Below are 19,638 nucleotides of genomic sequence, written 5' to 3'. Positions count from 1 at the left end.
GTTAGTTTGGGGCATCGTGACATCCTGATGGTTAAAACATCGACCACATGACCGCAACGTCCACAGTTCAATTCCACCTGCTGATCTTTGTTGCAGGTCATTCTTATCTCTCTCTTTGAACTATACAATAACAAAAAATACAAAAACTTTCTTTAAAAAAGAAAGTTTGTTAATGTAAAAAATGAATATCGGGTGATATATTGTTATATCATCCATTATTGTTCAGGCTGTAGTACCGTAGTAACAGCTGTAGCAATTCTAGAAGCAGTTTAGAAGTATGTGACTATTTCTGACATACATAAACGTCTATCTTTTATTTTTATTTTTAATTGGAATCCAGCATCACGTGTTTCCCAATCCCTATCGTGATCACTAGTTTGACAGGCAGGTTAATGATAATAATCAAGGCATTTGTCCAAGGAATATCTTTGGAATGATACATCATAATAATCTGACTGCGGCAGTTTCTAAAAATACCTCCACCATCCACCACCAGAGTAAACTTTCAAGTCTGCTTAGTTCCAGTGCCTGAGTCTATTTTGGAGAGCTCTACAGGCTTAAGAACTGGATCTGAATCTGCATTACAAGAACAGCCTTACGGGTTTTCCTCTGATTGATTGAAAATGTCACAGGACCTGTTCTGCCCCTGGGCATCCACAATCCCACAGCTGTGCCTGGGAAGCCCTGTGTGTGTACGTGTGTGTACGTGTGTGTGTGTGTGTGTGTGTGTGTGTGTGTGTGTGTGTGTGTGTGTGTGTGTGTGTGTGTGTGTGTGTGCACGCATGTGTTAAGCCTGCACAGTAGCTTACAGGAGGCATGTGACCTTCACCCTACCTCCAGATGCACTCCATCACAGGTGTCCAACAGTTAAGAAGGTCTTGTCCACGCCATGTGTGGAATCCGCTCGCCGTCCCATCCATAGATCTCTCCGCCAGCGGCCGGTTGAATGAAAAGAAGACGAAGCATCACACCTGGTGATGAGATCACAACAGTGTCGACATGCATATTATACAGGGTGCAGGTCAAGCAGAAATAGAATAAGCTCTCAAGTGTGCAGTGTAAACAGAAAGAAACAGGGTCACAATGAACACAATCAATTAACAAATCCAAAACAAGTAGTATTCAGGTTGAATGGACAGAGATGTAGGATAAATCCTGCAGGCTTTGGGTTGTTATCTTTAGGCAACACACTATTACAACTATTGACCTGAGCGGCTCTCGAACAATGTGAACAAGAATGCAAAGTATTTCAGTTCTAACAACAAGGGAGCAGTGAATAGAGCAACCTTGATTTTCTCAAAAGCTTAGTAGCCTGTGAAGCATGCATAATGCAACTTGTAATGTATGGTGACATAATTAATCATTCCAACTTCTAACAGCCTATACGATAGAGATTTTTACCTTTTTACAAAAGAGTGAATGCAAACTGTAGAGCATCTGCACTAACATACACATTTGAAATGAGGTGATGTATTTTGCAGTCATAGTAACCATATAGGTCAACTTTTTGCCCCCCTATACACCTCTGGAGTAACCAGGCTACATTCATTTCTGACAAGAGTTGTGATAGTGCACATCTGTAACACATCTGTAAGCTCTGTGGGTACATAGTGAACTCTTATTTAACCGTGCTGCGCTGTTATGATACCTCGTCTTTCTCTCCGGATGGCTATTCTTGAAGAGAAAGATGCTTCTAGAAAAAAAAAACATCTGTTTCTGCTGAAATTCACACATTCTGCTGTCCTCTCAGTAAAGTGAGAGCTTCAGCACAGACAGTTTGAGAGGCGATGAGCATCAGTGTCCAGGCAAAGCAGTCACAGCTGCAATGAGAGGAGAGAGGGGTGGGGGGGTGCAATTCTGGAAGATTCTACAGAAAATCTTACGAGTGGACCCCATTTCATTCGTTTATTGTGGGGGACTGATTCTCTGAGCTAGGTTGGTTAGCCTTCCCTGTCAAAGCCACAGCGTACACACTGTGGTGGGGACTAAAGGTGTTTAGGGTGAGTTCGCTGCCCATCACTTTAGTACACACGCTTGCTCGTCACCATCAGAATCATAAGGGGACATGTATATCTCTAGATGTGTTGGTTTGACTTGACGTTGCATGCTAATAGCCTAATATCTCTTTATAGTATTTTCATTGAGGTAGCTAAGCTAAGCTAGCTGCGTTACCAGCTCGCTAGCCGTCAGCCTACTGAGTATTTTTACGTTAGCCCAAACATGAAACCGAATAGTTGCGGTCTAAAAAAAAAAAGTCACCTAATGCATGTTAACTATATCCATTCCTGGCGTTTGAAGCAAAGTACAAAACCTTTCGAGGAAGCTAACGTGACAACAAAAGTACTGTAGCTTTATTAGCGGCTGCTAGCTATCATTAGCTACCGTGTCAGTTATTGGAGGGTTAGCAGCAGCCAGTGCTAACGTCAACCGCCGCTGCTTTTCACCTTTTACCCTTTCCCCTCCTGAGGCATGTCGCGTTAATGTGTTAACAAATGAACGATATTATTAACAACCTGTCTTTCTGCTGACACGAACTACCTTCCATATGTGAGCAGCAGCAGTCTTTCCAGACAGGCAGACAGTCGCTCAGTGATACTCATCATCGGCATTTCTTTGTGCAGTTCAATAAATCAGCCTGGCACTACTTTTTCCATCTTATCAATATGTTATTAAATGCTATCCTACTCTCAACGTGTTTATTACAGAGCCAATGACTGGAGTAGACTGATACCTGCTGCGCATCACTGCAAAGATGTCAAGTAAGGAACTGGGAGTATTTTAGATGATTGATGAAGCTCTTTGTAGTCAGCTAGGTGATGGTATTTAAATGCATTGGAATACATTACACCTGTTGTTTCCATTATAATAATGACACTGCATTACAATCATGAACAGAGTTCCTTTAGTTCCTTTATTATGTTATTAATGGGTTTTTTTTATATTTCCTTTAGATATACAACAAAATTGATTTATATTTAGAAGACATAAGTGGAAAATAGTGAGGTTGCATTAGAAACAGCTGATTTCAGACTGATGCTGATGTCTCATTTGGACTTTTTTTCTCACTACAGAGAGGCCATCCTATGCCCCTCCCCCTCCCCCTGCCCCTACAACTGTAAGTATCTCTAAAACAAATATTAACTGTGCATACCACATTATGCTTTCTGGAGATTTCATTTGAGTACCCTTTATACTTTATCAAAAGGTATTTATTTCAAAAAAGCATGTTATTTGTAGATGACACAACCCCCTTGTGACACTGATGTGCTGATACATCACTGCTTCTGTAAAGATGAGTTCCTTTATAGCCCCAGCGTCACTGCCCGTTTTCTTCCTTTTGACATTCCCCAGCTTCTGTCATTGGTTTCTTTAAGTTTCTGTCTCGGGCTTTACTCCCCCCTCCTTATTTTATGCCATTTTCTCATTCGTGTTTCTGTCTCATTTGTTTCCATCAGCAAATGCCCAACACTACCGGGTTTGTGGGGTACAACCCATACAGCCATCTGGCCTACAACAACTACAGACTGGGAGGGAGCCAAAGCAGCAACAGTCGGGCAACGGTATGAATGTTAACATTGAGTAAACACGTCGAGTGAAAATGTCAGGTGGACTCAGTTGGAGATGTTTAAAATCTGGAACACTTTGAGTTCAGTTTGCGCAACTTGCTCAGTCAAAGCAAGACATTGCAGAAGCCTCTGTGAGCATCAGTAGCATTGCAGCTTTTCACAAGGTCAACCAGTGTTTATGTTTGAATGAGACAAAGTGTATTTTTTGCATTTCCACCGTTCAAAGAACAGATGCTGATAATAAATATATCTTCTTAAAAATACGTCATTCCATTCCCGAGATTAAATCTTGAATCTGAAATGCGTATCATTCCAAACTCTCCTCTGCTGCCTCCATCACAGTGCAGACTGGCTTAAAAAGTCCCATCTGTGTGTATTCAAATACCACCTGCCTTTCAAAGTCTGCATTTCTGACAGCCATGTTAAGTAACCCATGCCATCAGTGTTGCCATGGAATTACAGACTCGTTGCTCGGCATGGCTCTGGCTGCTGAGCAGTAATTCAGTCGCTGCATGCAAGCTGTGGTTGGCTGACTCTGATAATGACATTATGTCTCGCGGTGGGCAAATCTCAGCTTAAGTGAGATTTTCTTTCTTTTTTTTTCACAGTCGACGCTATTCCATTGTTCTCTGTGGGGTTCCTCACTTGTATATGGCCTCAAACTGTCATTAATTAAATCAAGTTAATTGAACTGATAAGAAATTACTTTGATGCATCTTGCATTTGAGTCAAAGTACATTTCTTTGTGTTTTCATGTCAAATTACACAACCATGCACCTACAAATGTGTTTAAATGGTTGCCTGATCACTCAACAGCGACCATGTCTTCAGATGACTCTTTTTTTTTTCTTGACCAGAATTCCTCAGGAATAAATATCCCAAAGCCACCCAAGCCACCCGATAAGCCATTGATGCCATACATGAGATATAGTCGTAAGGTAAGTACACAATGTGTAACTGCTGCCTTTTGCATCATCATGTGCTCTGTTGGATGGCAGGGATACTTTGATTTGAATATGTTGTATCATCTCAGAATGATTAAGACATTAATTCTGTTTAAGACAAGACGCTAATAGTTGTGTATGAAGGTAGGTGTAGTTAAATAAAGCTAGGACTTAACTCAGGACAGTCCACATCACATAGTGGGATTTATCAACTTGGAGATGGAACTTAAAGCACACGGCCTCCTCTGGTTTGTGACCTCTCTGCAAAGAGATAACCACCTATATCCCCCTCCAACCCAACCCAACCCCACACCCATGTCTGGTTCTCATCACCAGGTTTGGGATCAAGTAAAAGCCTCCAATCCTGATCTGAAGCTATGGGAAATTGGGAAGATAATCGGTGGCATGTGGAGGGACCTCACTGATGAGGAGAAACAGGATTATTTGAATGACTACGAAGCAGAGAAGGTTGGTTGTTTTACAAGGGGGTGTTGATGGGGGGCTTTTTGTGATGGGTGACCACCAGTAAATGTGTCTCCAACAGTTGTGGGTCCCTCCAGTCATCATTACTTCCTTTTTGTAACAGTCATGACTAAACCTCTTTCCCCCTATCTTGTCCTAGTTAATAGAACCGAGGGTCCACATGTTGTGTCTGCTTGCCTTCTCTGTTTCCTTGTCATTCCTGTCATCTCCTCCACCTTAGATTGAGTATAATGAGAGCATGAAGGCCTATCACAACTCGCCAGCCTACCTGGCCTACGTCAATGCAAAAAGCCGCGCCGAGGCAGCTCTGGAAGAGGAGAGCCGCCAGAGGCAGTCCAGACTCGACAAGGGTGAGCCTTACATGAGTATTCAGCCAGCGGAGGATCCAGATGGTAAGGCCACTCAGCCGAATGCTTTGTCTCCCAACGTTTTAAGCACTGTGACAGAGCTGTAATTACTGTAGCACGACCACACAGAGTTGCCAGTCCGCACACCCAGAGACTGTGTTATCTTTTACCCTCCTCCTACACTGCTACAACCATCCACATTTTGGGTAATTTGGTAATTTCTGCTTTTAAGCTGCCGAATGGAACCAAAATTTGTCTTTGTTTTGCACACAGTGTTGACATTTTGTAGGTATTCTTGGCATCGGTTTAGACATAATTGCAAAATTTACATTCTTTTCCCTGTTGTTTTAAAGACTGACGCACACACACACACACACACACACACACACGTTAGACACAAGCCAGAAGAAGACGTTTGAGTTACACCCACCTCACGGAAATGATGCTTGTCTGGGGTCTGGCTGGGTTAAAGCAGGAGATAATGACGTAGGAAAATGACAGGAAAACTACAGATAAAACCAATTGCTATTTAGAAACACCCCAGACCATAAAAATGTCAGAGCCTGTATCCCAGCGGGTCATGTTCTCAAAAGGCTGCACGTAACATCCATTAAATAGGATTTAGCTCTCCAGGTGGCCACATATTCAGAGATTGTGATTTATTAATAAATACAGTCTTAAAGAAAGTCTCTTTTTTAGAATAGATTAACAAAACAAGAATAACCACTAAAACGGACATTAAAAGTATACAATAAATTCTCAATAAACACGTAGAAAGATAAAATACTGATCTGGTCCACCTTTTCTATATTTATATAGTGAACTTAAATAATTACCTCTATGTTCCTTTTTACATATACAACCTTTGTGTACACCCCCTTTATACATACATAATCAACCTTTATGTTTAGTCTCTTTATACATACATACTCAGTGTACATCCTCTTTATACATACATAACTAACCGTGATGATCATTGTCTTTATACATACATCCTCAATATATATCCTCTATACACTTACATAATCAACACTTATGTACATCGTCTTTATACATTCATAATTGATCTTACATACGTCATCAACCTTTATGAGCATCACCGACACTCATAGAGAGAAAAGAGGAAAAAAACCAAACAATAACAACAACGTCATCATCAGTGAGTGTCACATTCTTGAGACAAACAAGGGGCCCTTTACTCATCACTGTATGTAAGTGTTTGATATTCTTACTCAGCTTGAGTCCTACTTTAAAAGTCACCCCACAAAATGAAATACACATACTCTTGAGATTGGTTAAAGTTAAAGTTCCCCCCTCCCCCCCTCTGTTTAAGAACTTCTTTTTTTTTTTTGTAGTTGTTGCCAGGAAGTAAATTATTTCTTAAATTCTATCAGATCCGTGAACTACAAAGCATGTGTCTTTAAAAACAGCATGTTAGTGTATTCATGATATCCTCCACCTCTTTCTTTTTTCTTTTTTTTTTGTAGTAGTATGCAAAATGAGTTGCTTTTGTGCACCCTAACCCACATGTCATCCACACAGTAATTCACATAATACAAGTGAATAAGAGTGTATTATGCATTTTGACTCAGAATGGGCGTTTGTTTTTCCCAGAAGTGCGACGCTCTTTGCCAACTTTGCTCGCATATTGTATCTTGTATGAGGTTTCCTGCTGATTTTGTGGTCTAATGTTACACCCAGAAATTCATTTTCATATACTCGTTCTATATCGACATTACCTATCATCGTTTGTACACGTGTGTGTTAATTGTATGATTTCCAAACTGCGTACGTTTTTAAAATGATAATTAGTTTTTTCTGTCAAACCATTTTCATTTACTCATTTGAATCATAACCACCTCCAAAAGCTGCTGCAAATTCTTTCCAGAACAATTAAAACAAATTTCAATATCCTTGATACCCTACATGTCATTTAAACCCCCCCCCCCCCAAAAAAAAAAAAAAAAAAAACCCAATTGTGGTCCTAATACAGGCCCCTGTGGCGCTCCACAAGTAATATCCATAAATGGTCTTAAGCTGCTACCATACACCAGTTTCTCCTCTTTTATTCCCAATGACCAGCTCACAAAGAAAAAAAGAGACAGAAAATCAAAAGCAGCCGATAGATCTATCACGCACAGTTTTAAAATGCATATTTTAAGAAGGTCCTTTTTGTGGTTATTTTCAGCAGTCGATCTAACCAGCAAAACCCTATTTGTTGAAAGTTTATCTTGGGTGAAGTGCAGTCTGGACTGTGTAATAGAGTTAGGCAGACAGGAGAAGCCCTTGCCTTTACCTAACGTCTGTAATGCACAACTAAAATAACCCGAAACCACATCCATAATGTAGAAGGACAGCGTTCGGCTAAAAGCAAAAGGCTGGAAAATATCCACACATTACTGAGACAATTCTACAGAAAAATGTGAATGTTAAATAAGTCTATTGCTCACACGCTACCCTCAGAACGTATTACCTCCCCTGACTGTTTCCTGTTGTGGTGTCAGAGCACCTATGTGTGCACCTTTTGAAACTTTTTCGACGTAGCAGATACGATTCATTTCTGCCCTCTGGAAAGTTTCGAGGGTGCACACACACACACACACACACACACACACATATATATGGGTGCACAACCGGCTGACGAGTTCAACTGATACCCGCCGAGAGCTCTCGTTACATCACACAGCGGTTAAGCAAAGGCCACAACAAGGACAAAAAGTAGCGTCAAGTATAGTATATGACAGTGTTTGCAAATGGAAAAATAGAAGGGGAACCAACTGGTAAACAAACAGATTAAGACAAGGATCTCGTCATTTTCAGAAGCAAAATTGTTCAATGTATTTATGAATTCAGCTAATTAGTCCTTTAACTTTATTTATATAGTACTTTTCAAAATAGTGTCACAAAGTGCTTTCCATAAGATCAAGTAAAACATAGAAAGAGCTAAATTGATAGTTCTGATAAAAGTACAGGCAATTAAGATTATAAAACTGATCATAAAAACAATAAAATCAACCAATCATGAAATAAAGATAAAATATAGAGTTAAAAACCTAAAACATACAGTCAGGAAATCTATAACAAGGCCTTTTTCATAAAAGTGGGTTTTAAGAACTGATATAAAAGTTGAAACTGATTCTGCTAGCCTGAGATACTCAGGGAGTTCCCAGACAGAACAGACCATGTTCTCAGGCAGCATTGAAGCACACAGGACTCCAGTAAGTCTATAATAGAGTTAAGAGCCTGACCCAGTAAGGCTTTCAATATCAATAACATCTTACAATCAATTCTAAATCTCACCAATGGAGAGAAGCGAGGAGTGATGAAACATGATCCCTTTTTCTAGAATATTGATGGATTAAACTACTCATTCAGTCTACTATCAGTCCTTCCTTTTATTCTTCATTTAAATACTGTAGCAATCAGCAAATACTCATACTGTATATCTTATCATTTGTTTTCTTATCATTTCATCTTGTCACACAGTACATAAATCCACAAAATGTTTCCATAACAACAGACTATTTGTGACTGACTTTTTTAATGCACAGTACATAATGTTAAATCCAATGCTCGCGAATGAATGAATGAAGTCAAACATGGCACGTGAACGGCTCGGATTGGGAATCGTGACCTTTAACCGACTTGACGTTAGCCGTTCACAGACGACCATTCTCCTCACACAACCTAACAACGTCTGAGCAAATAAAAACAGGATACACACCGAAAATGATATCTCACAAATTCAGCAAAGGCCTAAAGCTGTAATCACTGTCAGAACAGAGGCTTTTTTCTGAAGTAACCATACAAGTTTTTAAAGCCATTCAAATGGTTCTGTGTTTGGTTCTCAATAAAATAAAACAGAAAAAACAATTTGAATCCATCTGAAGTTTATTCTTCAACACCGCAGAGTGGAAAAAGTAAGGAGGGATGATTATTGTCTAAAGTCACTGTAGATTAACTGTATTTGGATTCGACTTCGCTGCACTAGCGTTCTGTATTTAAACAGCAGAGCAGTATACGTTCAAGACAAAGAAGAACATTTGCTGGCAAATGAAAATTGCAGACTACATTTCGAACTCTCTGTCCACATCTAGCGAGTTATAATCAACAGCTTGTTCCGTTTCACCCGACAATATAGGTTTTGCTTTGCTTAAGGATGTGTTTTGACATAATGGCATATATTTAACTTTTAACGGCTGAAATACATCAGGCACGGACATGACGCGTCATGTAGGCAGGGCGGGGTGTTTTTTTGGTGTGTTTTTTTTTTTTACCTGCTACACCAGCTGCATCTTTGTTGCGTGTGAAGGTGCCAGCCGAGTTTTTCTGAGCAGATTTCAAGTCGGATACTTTGGAAAAAAGTAGCGCTTGCCAGTTAAACTCTTACGACGAGCGAGCGTCGCCAAGTCTGATGTTGCAGAAGTTATGTTTATGGAGGGGTTTGGAAGCGAATGCTATTTTAACTGGTAGTGAATTTTTGAACTAGAGGATCATGGATACACATTTGATTCGATTGATTGATTTGAGCGTGCAATGAAAAGAAACCCCACAAGGTTGCACTGCTGAGTTGCATTGCCTCTGTTACAATGAGGTAGTTATTTTAAACATTTTTAAACACACATTTCTATGTAGTTTTTACTTGTAAGATAGCATAGCTGAGTGTAGAAAATACAAGGGGAAAAAAATAAAACAGCCAAATAAAAAAAGAGATGAGTAATGCGATGCCTTGTGCAGATGCATGCAGCTTCCGTGGTCAATGCAGCAGCTTCAGTTGGTTATAATGGACGCATTCTGGTCTGTGCTTTGTTTATTTATTTAGGCTGTAACTGTATAAATATTGAGTTTCAATAATCCTGATCAATCAATCAATCAGACTTTATTTGTGTAGCTCTTTTCATACATAATAATGTAACACAAAGTGCTTTACTTAGTTAAACACACACACACACACACACACACATACCACCCAGATCCACGCACAAACTATGAACGGCTGTTATAAATTATGACTCAATAAAAACAGAAGCTGAAGAAACACCAGAAGTATAAAAATGGAAAAAATTCAGAATACTCAAATAAAATAATAGATGAATAAATACACTAAATAAATAATAAAATAAAGTGAGTAAAACCAGAGATGTGAGGTGATGTCTACATTGTCTTGATACAGCAGTACTTGCATCATTTTGTTTTCTTTATCATTTGTGTTTCTAGTTTTCTGAAGCTCCTCGTGGTCGTTGGTGGTGACTATGTGACACATCTCCACTCTTCACAGGTGTGTAAAAACGTATCGCCCAAGCCAAACCCGTAAATCCTCCCTTTTTATGTGTTTCACGTCCTCAGATTACGACGATGGCTTTTCCATAAAGCACTCGGCCGCGGCCCGTTTCCAGCGAAACCACCGTTTGATCAGCGAGATCCTCAGCGAGAGCGTAGTCCCAGATGTGCGGTCGGTTGTCACCACCGCTCGCATGCAGGTCCTCAAACGCCAGGTCCAGTCTTTGATGGTGCACCAGGTAGGATCATTAGGGTCTTTCTGTTCTTCGCATAACGGTGGAACGTCACGTTTGACAGCTGTGTTGATGAAGTACATACCGTGGTGCCTGTGTGTCTCGTGACGCAGAGAAAGTTGGAGGCAGAGTTGCTTCAGATTGAAGACCGCCACCAGGACAAGAAGAGAAAATTCATTGAAGCCACGGAGTCGTTCACCAATGAGCTCAAAAGGGTACGGCATCTTTTACATCGATCCCCGGTCATCGATTCCTCGCACACAAGCTGTCCCTTTGCTTGTTTTACCGTACGGTGTGCAGCTCTACGCCTGCCTTACAGACGCCAGCTGCTGCTAACTCCATCCACATGTTCTGGCAATCCTATAGCTTCTATTGTTTACAATTTGCTGCCCCCATAATAACTGTCATTCTGAAATTAGATGCAGCAGTGTAGCTGGGTGCACTGTCTACTGTATACAACAGGGGGCGCCATTATCCTTTACAGAGCCTCTCAGAGCATCCATCCACACAAGCTGTGCATGCATTGAAACACTGTTGAAATGTTAAAAAAATAACAAAAACAAAACACACACACACACACAGCACTGAACTGAAAGTGAACACATTATGCTTCTCATCACTGTATGCTTTATTTTTTGCATTTCTAAAACCTCTTAAACCACTTTTCAGCTGTGTTGTATGAAAGTGGAAGTGGACATGGAGAAGATTTCTGCAGAGATTTCTGCAGCCGAAGAGGCAGCCCGCAAACGCATGGCAGAACGCGAGAAGGATGCAGGAGACCGAGGAGCCAGAGAGGCCCCCACCTGCGTGTTAGCAGAAGAAGAGAAACACGTCTGCGCAACACATGGCAACAAGTCCCAGCAAAATTCCCTCAGCGAATGTAGCAACAAGGAAGGCGAGGACACGGAGTCCAATCCAACAGATACACCAGGTGAGCCATGGTGGTATTTATCAGGGACTATAAAGCTGTCAGGCTCACTTTGCTTCATGCGTTTTTTTTCTCCTTTTTTTGGCTGACTCAGGGAAGCAGAAGGCCTCAGAGGAACTCGAAGCTCATCCAGGCAGCGAGGAGGGGGCATCCGAGGACAAGGAGAGCGTCCCAGAGGGAGCCATGGAGGAGGGAACCAGCGACAGTAACACGGGCTCAGAGACCACCTCCGCTCAGACAGAAGATGCCCCGACTAGTGAGCCATCAGAGGGGCCCAGCAGGGCGAGACCAGCCCACTGAATCACAACACCTGACCTGCCTTTGAACTGTAAGGCTGTCAGGACATGTGACATCATCCTCTGATAAACATGTATTGCACAGTATCATCTCATTTTCGTCAAAGCATATGAGGAGCCTTTCAGATGCATTTTAACAAGCCTGAAGATGATGTACAAAAAAAAAAAAAAAAAAAAGTTAAGCACTTCAAGCCGACAAAGCAATGGTTCTGTTTAATATCAATGGCTGCTAAGTGCGCCACACACAAAGGCCCGTGTGAAAGCACTATATTTCATCCATAGGCTTTATTGATCTATGGAAGAAAGCATACAGGCCCTCTTCAGCACATATCGATACATATCTCCCGTCTTATTCTCTAGCACTTAGCTAATGAAGACCGGCCATATTGAAAAAAGCTGTCACATGATACAAACATTGTTCAGTGTTATATTTAACTTTGTCCTTTGTATTGTAATGTCATTGTTGCTTTTATTGTTATTTTTGCATGTTGTAATTTTTATTAAAAAAAATAAGTTGGCATACTTGTGAAGAGTGGAGCTGGGTGACCATCTCCTGGGCAGGAGAATATTTGTTTACTATCTGTATCAGTATTACAGTGACCGTATTGTCTCAGGAGTTTGTAGTCACTAGTAGTAGTTCTTTTTTGTTATTTATTATCAGCTTTTTTATTATACTTGTGTATTGGTTGTCCTGGGGCCCATCCCGGTCCCTTCATGCATATATATATATATATATATATATATATATATATATATCAATATATATATATATATATCACATGATCATCAATGCTGTACAAAGCTCAACGACTGGTGTTCTCAAGTTTGCTAGCTGTCAATCAAATCAAAAGCAGTACGCTTAGAACATTTCTGTGTTATGATCGATATTTGCAATTTTCAGCAGAAAAAACTTTTAAATGTCCCGTGATTGTGTACACAGTGTTATGAGGTGTGCTTAAACATGGATTTTCATGTTGTCGTTAAAAACATCTTTAAGAACAGTCGTACACATTCAGTCTTAAAAATGAATTTTCTTTTGCATATTTATACCAATAAACTTTTCTACCCTAAAAAAACTCTCATTTCACTTCTTGGAATTGTTTGATGAATATCTATGAACTAATATAAATGCAAATTTACAGTATACGAATGAATAACTAATCTATGAAAGTGCTTTGAATGGTATACTGTGATGGTTGTGCCAAACAATTTGTGCATACAGTAGTGTTCGTGCATATTTGTCCTCTGCACTTAACAGGTAAGGGAAGTGGTAAGATGAGAGGGAATTGTTCTGATTTCCTGTTTTTCAGCTTTTTCAGCTAACACTAATCCTCCAAAGCTTTTAGCTGTGACAAAAGTCCCTGTTACAACAAAAAAAAAAGAACTGACTAAAAACTAAAGGTGGATCCGAGCTGTAAGACATGATGTTTTTTTTTCTATGGTTTCAGCTTCTAGATGTAGGAGGATGTAATGATCAGATTTGGTTGTGCTTTAGTGTATTTGTGAATTATGAACCATGCTCTGCAACTTTGCTACCTTTCTGTACCATGTGGTTAGCACTGCCTTCAGTGAAAGCGGGAAACCACAAACCCGCAGAGATACAGGTGTGCAGAAACATGTGCAGGTCTTGTGAGTCAGTGGGCAAAAGGGTGTTGCAAAAAAGCTCCGCTACTGTCCGGTACGGCAAGATTCTGACTAATATCTGTACAATAATGTAGAAATACAAAAATAAAAGTAACGAACCGTGTTCAAAATGATTTTTTAAATAAATAAATTAACAGTATTTAACTAATATTAATATTTTATTAAACACTATGTTACTATCTGAACATTTTGTGTATAAAAATGTATAAAAAAAGATGATGATGCATATATAATGAACAACATATATACTACATACAAAACAAATGGGTGTCATCTGCATTGAACTAACTAACTAACTAACTAACTAACTAACTAACTAACCATACACATCACATATATGGGGTTTAGCACAACTCATATCAGTATCTGCTGACTGCTCTGTGTTGTGGCTTTGAGCCATAGAGACATTATCATACAGATGGTGTCTGCTTTACCTTGAAATATCTCATTTAGATATGATTCATATAAAGTTTCATATCTCCATCCCGATCACGCTCAGATAGTCGCTTTCGTGAAGACAGGATAAGCTAGAAGTCACGTTAAATGACTGAAAACTTGACATTTTGTAACTCTGCCCCTCTAAACATACACACAGATAATAAAGTGAAGTGAAGCAGTGAATACCAGAAAGTGGTTTATAGTTATTTTCTTTTTTTAGTCACAGTGGTTAGGCAGCTTAATGTCAGGGTGTTTAAGCCAACATTTGCATATACATTACATCCAATGATAGGCACCATTGTAGTTTAACCTTATCTACTAAATGTTAATACAGCACACTGTAGGATCAATTAATAAAAGAGAAGTAGTTTGTTTTTGTTTTTTCAACATACTATAGTTGCAGGCAGTGTTTTTTTTTCAATCTCACATGATACTTGAGGGCTGCAGACAGGAAAAGTTTCAGCACGACAGGGTTTTTTTTCATTTCAACTAGGGGAAACCACCATCAAACACAGACTTTCAGCTCCCCTGTGTTTAGTGGCTTTACCTACAGCGTATTGCTCCCTGTCAACATGACTTCTGTCAGCGGTGAGTACCTTCAACTTGGGATAGTTAAAAGGATGTTATTTGTGCTGTGGTGAACAAATGCAAAATGTAAGGAAAAAAGAAGAAGAAGAAGAAAATTATGTGTTTACTGAGATTTCATATAATAATGAAAAGTGAATCGTGATAGTATAAAAAAAAGCAATTCTGAGAAAGTAATTCTAGGCTGAAAATTTAGTATCAAATTGATCACATTTATCAGTGACGGTTATTTTAATCTTGAGAGAGTTGTATTAATACCATAATAGCTCTCCTCTCAGCCTCTGTGAGTGCTGCTTCTTTAAAGAACGTGCTCACTACACAACACCGGTGACGGCACGCAGCGTGGTAATGTGTGAGTGTGTCTTTTGTCCATGTGAGTCAGTTTGAACTACGTGTCCACAATTATTCAATGTGTTACCCAACTTTATTTTATGATAATGGTCACTGGTTATGATTAGTCTGCCAACCACTGTCATTGCTAAATAGTAACTTCTGATCATTTTATCACTGAAAAGAACAATTCAGTGTTCTGTAATCTCATTTACCGAATACCGAAGCAGCTTTTAAAATTCCTACTGCAAGAACATCATAATAGTTAATTAATAATTATAACAATATCCAGTTATTTTATCTTATTGATGTGTAATAAATCACATTTAACGTAACAGTGTCAGTGATTAGATATGGATATGATTAGTGACTAGTACAGAACAAAGTCCTTTTTCTATACAACCACATCATTACTGGTTCACAGCAAATGTCAACTTTCTAACAATAGGGCGAGACAGTACCACAAGTATTTAGAAAAACACGTTTGAAACATGACCGTAAACTAGAATTTAAAGGAGATCTCCACCAATTTCCCACATAAAAGTCAGTTTATCTAATAATTACTAGTAATAGTGTTGCATTATTTGGGCTTGGACTTAGAGACAACACATTTATAAAAATTAAGTCTTGGTTGCTCTTGGTCTAATGAAAATATACTATTGGTTGCATTATGGGAAATGTAGGATCCAGTACTTGACACCTACTTGAAATGTAACTCATGAAAGTGCAATACTAGATCACCGAAGTAACTCTTACTTCCTTACCCTAATAATTGATCATTGTGTTGTTTTCTAACATCTCCTCTATTATTGTCATCCTATTATTACCATGCTTGGTTTTCAAATCCAAATAATTTCAACTTCTTTTTCAGGTTTTCATAACTTTCTGCCAGCTGTTCTGATATGGTTCATGACATTCAAGGTAAGAAAGCTACACGAGTGTGACACCTCTTACAACTGTAAATGTGAAAAATGTTTTTTTTTTTTTGTTTTTTTTTACATGTTTGTAGTATCCACACAGAGATGAAAACAGTACCCCTAACCTAACCACAGCCTTCCCCACACGAACATCATTTCCTCTAAGTAGGGGGTTGGTAAAGGCTACCAAAGAATTTGCAAGGGAGCAGCTTCACTTCCTGATTTACACACACAGTATTTACTAAGGTTCATTCAATCTTTGAATCTGTCTTGATTACAGTCTTCCTTGTCTCAACGAGAAGAGAATGCGTCCGTCTCGAACTACACAGATTACAGCTCCTTCACATGGGATTATGGTGATGGAACCATTGAGCTATGTGTCAAAGAATCCAATCGCCAGTTCCGCCTTTGGTTCATGTCTATCTTCTTCTCCTTCACCTGCTTCCTGGGGCTTACGGGGAACCTGCTGGTCATCCTCACCTTCTTCTATTTCAATCGTCTCAAAACCATGACGGACGTGTACCTGCTCAACCTGTCATTTGCAGACCTTCTCTTTTCTCTGTCGCTCCCCTTTTGGGCAGCCAACTCCATGGCTGAATGGGTGCTGGGCTTGGCTGTGTGCAAGGCCATGCACACTATCTACAAGGTCAGCTTCTACAGCAGCATGTTCCTCCTCTCTTTAATCAGTGTGGACCGATACTTCGCCATAGCCAAGGCTGTCTCTGCTTACCGCCACCGTTCCAGGGCGGTGTTTCTCAGCAAAGTGTCATCGGCTGTCATCTGGGTGATGGCGCTGATTTTCTCCACACCAGAAATGAAATACACCACCATCAATAACAACACCTGCACCCCTTACTCTAGCAGTATTGACCCGCTCCGTGTCAGCCTCCAGACAAGCCAGATTATTTTGGGTTTCGCCCTGCCGCTCCTGGTCATGTGCTTCTGTTACAGCAGCATCGTCCAGACCCTTTGCCAGGCTCAAAGCTTTGAACGGAATAAGGCCATCAAGGTGATTCTGGCTGTGGTAGCCGTTTTCGTGGTCTGCCAGGTGCCCTATAATGTGGTTCTTTTTTGGAACACAATTGTCGCTGCAACCGGAGGAACCAAAGACTGCGTCTACGACAACAACCTCCTCTACGCCACCGACGTCACCCAGTGCGTGGCCTTCCTGAGGTGCTGCCTGAACCCCTTCGTCTACGCCTTTATCGGCGTGAAGTTTCGACACGACCTTCTGAAGCTCCTGAAGGAGCTGGGTTGCATGAGCCAGGAGAGGTTCTACAGGTATACCTTTGGCAGGAGGAGGAGCTCAGCGGCCACTGATACTGACACCACCACCACATTCAATCCCTAAAACTGTCCCAGTATGGACAGAATACCTGTTCACACCCACTGACCCCACAATGGACTGTTGAAAACGAGGTTTAAAGAAAGATTCAAATATATAAATATATTTCACATGTACATATCAGAAGTTGTTATACACGGGTGAATGATAGTTATGTATGATTTTGCTGTGTTTTTATTGTTTTCATCTCATTGTCAGTGTCAACGATTATTACTTAAGATTAAGAAAGGCGTTGGTGATGTTTATGCGCCTACTTCTGGGTAATATATCGATATTTTTAGTATTTCATGAAATGTGTTGTGTTACTTAAGAATAGCTACAGAGCTGTCAATCAAACATTTGAAGAGCACACACTCATGTACAATAAACAGCAATTGTGTAAGAATCCCTTATATGTATGTACTCTGAATGTATTTTATACTATTTGCAAACATTATGATATAATTAAATACGCTTGGATTCACTGGAACTAGACTTTGTATGTATTGATTGTACATACTAAACAACTGTGAAATACTGCATTAGCAGTTTTAATGTGTATTAAAAAACATAGAAACATGAATTTATAAAAAAAAAAAAGTAGCAGTTAAAAGTGTAATGTGTCATTTGAGATTTGGCCACCAGCAAGTATACAGTTTACTTTCATTCCTGATATAAGTACACAGATCTAATTAATACATTCTTATAATAAAATATCAGAACATTCTGAAACATCAATAAAATACAGTAGAAATAACTCTTAATATGTGTTAATAAGAAACACAATATTACCTTAATGGGGGGGGGGGGTTGTTGTACAACCTGAGAGTCAGGGCAGCATAACCATGGCCGGAAGTGCATGAAAACCAGCAGACATTACTCAAATGACTTGAGGGCTTAATGGACTAACAAAGCATCAGTTGGAGCCAGGCTGTGGAAGACTTATAATTTATGCAATATGCAATAAGAATGGAATGACAATGAGAAGAAGTCCAGAGGAATGATATAGCGTGCTGTGAAGTAGAAGTGAGTTATCTTGCAGGTTATATCCAAATTACACCTCCTTTATATACAGCAGAGGTTTGCAACTTTACATGGTCTCTGCAGCAGTGAGATGGAATGTTGGTGTAGTTGTGGTAAGCTTTTCTTGACACCTTCTATTCACTGTTGTTGCTAAAAAGCAAGAATAGCAAGACTTAAGCAAGAATATGGTGCTTTATGTGAGACTAGAGAAGACAAATGTGTGAATTTGACCAAGTGAAGAAAAGCTAAGATTCAAAAGCATCTTAACAGAAAGTTAGAATCACAGACTAAATATGTTTATCAAATAAAACAGAAAGAAAATACACTCTTAAAGAAGACTTACCCTACCCCATATGAATCAGGACATCAGTCATTAGAGATACTGAGGAGAGCTACCTCAGAGCTTCACTGTTGACAGAAACACACCACACAAGAATATGTTTGCAGTGGCCACAGTTATGAATAAGTTACATTTTATTATGTGGAAAATAAAACTTTGAGTCTGTAAAGGAGGAGAGATGACAAAACAACACACGATTAGTGAGGTCAAGCTCCTGTTTGTTTCAGTAAATCCTTCAATACCCAGTAGTACTGCAAACAATGTACAGACACTCACCTGGTTAATATTTCATCACCATTACTTTCTTCCTCTTTTACTTGAGAAGTCGCTTTGCTGACTGTGACTGTGTACATTACTGTTTACATTTCACAATGAGGGATGAGAAATAAAACTTTTCCAAGAATGAACCTCACACCGGCAATATGACATCATCAACTAGAGCCAAAGGGATTAGTGATCCTTGCTGCTGATAGGCTCACAGGAAAGAGGGTTGGGATTGTATTAATAAAAGCATGCAACACATGTCATGTCAGAGTAAAACAGGGAGCAGCCAGAGAGTAAAGCATCATTACAACTGAAAAATCCTGATCATAAGAAAACAAGGTAAGTGACCCCTTCTTTTTAAAACTTTAGTTATAATATATGATATGTTTAGATATGATATGATATGATATGATATGATATGAGACATGAGATGCAGTAAAAGTGTGCATGACCTGACAATGTACTGTGTCAGCAGTTTATAATACTGTGTCAGCATTTTATAACTAATATATCAAGTGTGTCAATAGTGTTTCAGTTGATGGATCAATATTCATTATTAGTACAGCCTGCTTCATTAAACAGTTTTCTTAAATGCACAAAACTTTGACAAATAGTTGCTTATTATTATTATTATTGTTGCAGATTTGAGCAATAATTTAAGAAGCTGTGTTAAAGCTCAATCTGATGCTTGATGCT

General features: G+C 39.5%; 2 protein-coding genes across 2 annotated transcripts; both read left to right on the top strand.

Moving 5' to 3' along the window:
• The first annotated feature begins 1,833 nt into the window (after positions 1-1,833).
• smarce1 (SWI/SNF related, matrix associated, actin dependent regulator of chromatin, subfamily e, member 1) lies at positions 1,834-13,069 on the top strand. The gene is made up of 11 exons (XM_062431723.1): positions 1,834-2,000; positions 2,706-2,759; positions 3,072-3,115; positions 3,456-3,560; positions 4,424-4,504; positions 4,847-4,978; positions 5,214-5,385; positions 10,687-10,859; positions 10,967-11,068; positions 11,523-11,784; positions 11,876-13,069. Exons 2-11 carry the CDS (start codon positions 2,753-2,755, stop codon positions 12,079-12,081), a joined length of 1,284 nt encoding a protein of 427 aa, XP_062287707.1. The 5' UTR covers positions 1,834-2,000; positions 2,706-2,752; the 3' UTR covers positions 12,082-13,069.
• A 3,181-nt stretch (positions 13,070-16,250) lies between these two features.
• On the top strand, positions 16,251-17,674 carry ccr7 (chemokine (C-C motif) receptor 7). The gene has a single exon (XM_062436317.1). It carries the CDS (start codon positions 16,407-16,409, stop codon positions 17,340-17,342), a length of 936 nt encoding a protein of 311 aa, XP_062292301.1. The 5' UTR covers positions 16,251-16,406; the 3' UTR covers positions 17,343-17,674.
• The last annotated feature ends 1,964 nt before the right edge of the window (positions 17,675-19,638 follow it).

The sequence above is a fragment of the Scomber scombrus genome, chromosome 2 (genome assembly GCF_963691925.1).
Source record: "Scomber scombrus chromosome 2, fScoSco1.1, whole genome shotgun sequence".
NCBI lineage: Eukaryota > Metazoa > Chordata > Actinopteri > Scombriformes > Scombridae > Scomber > Scomber scombrus.
The sequence above is the reverse complement of the archived record's forward strand: the minus strand, read 5'-3'. Positions and strand labels throughout refer to the sequence as shown.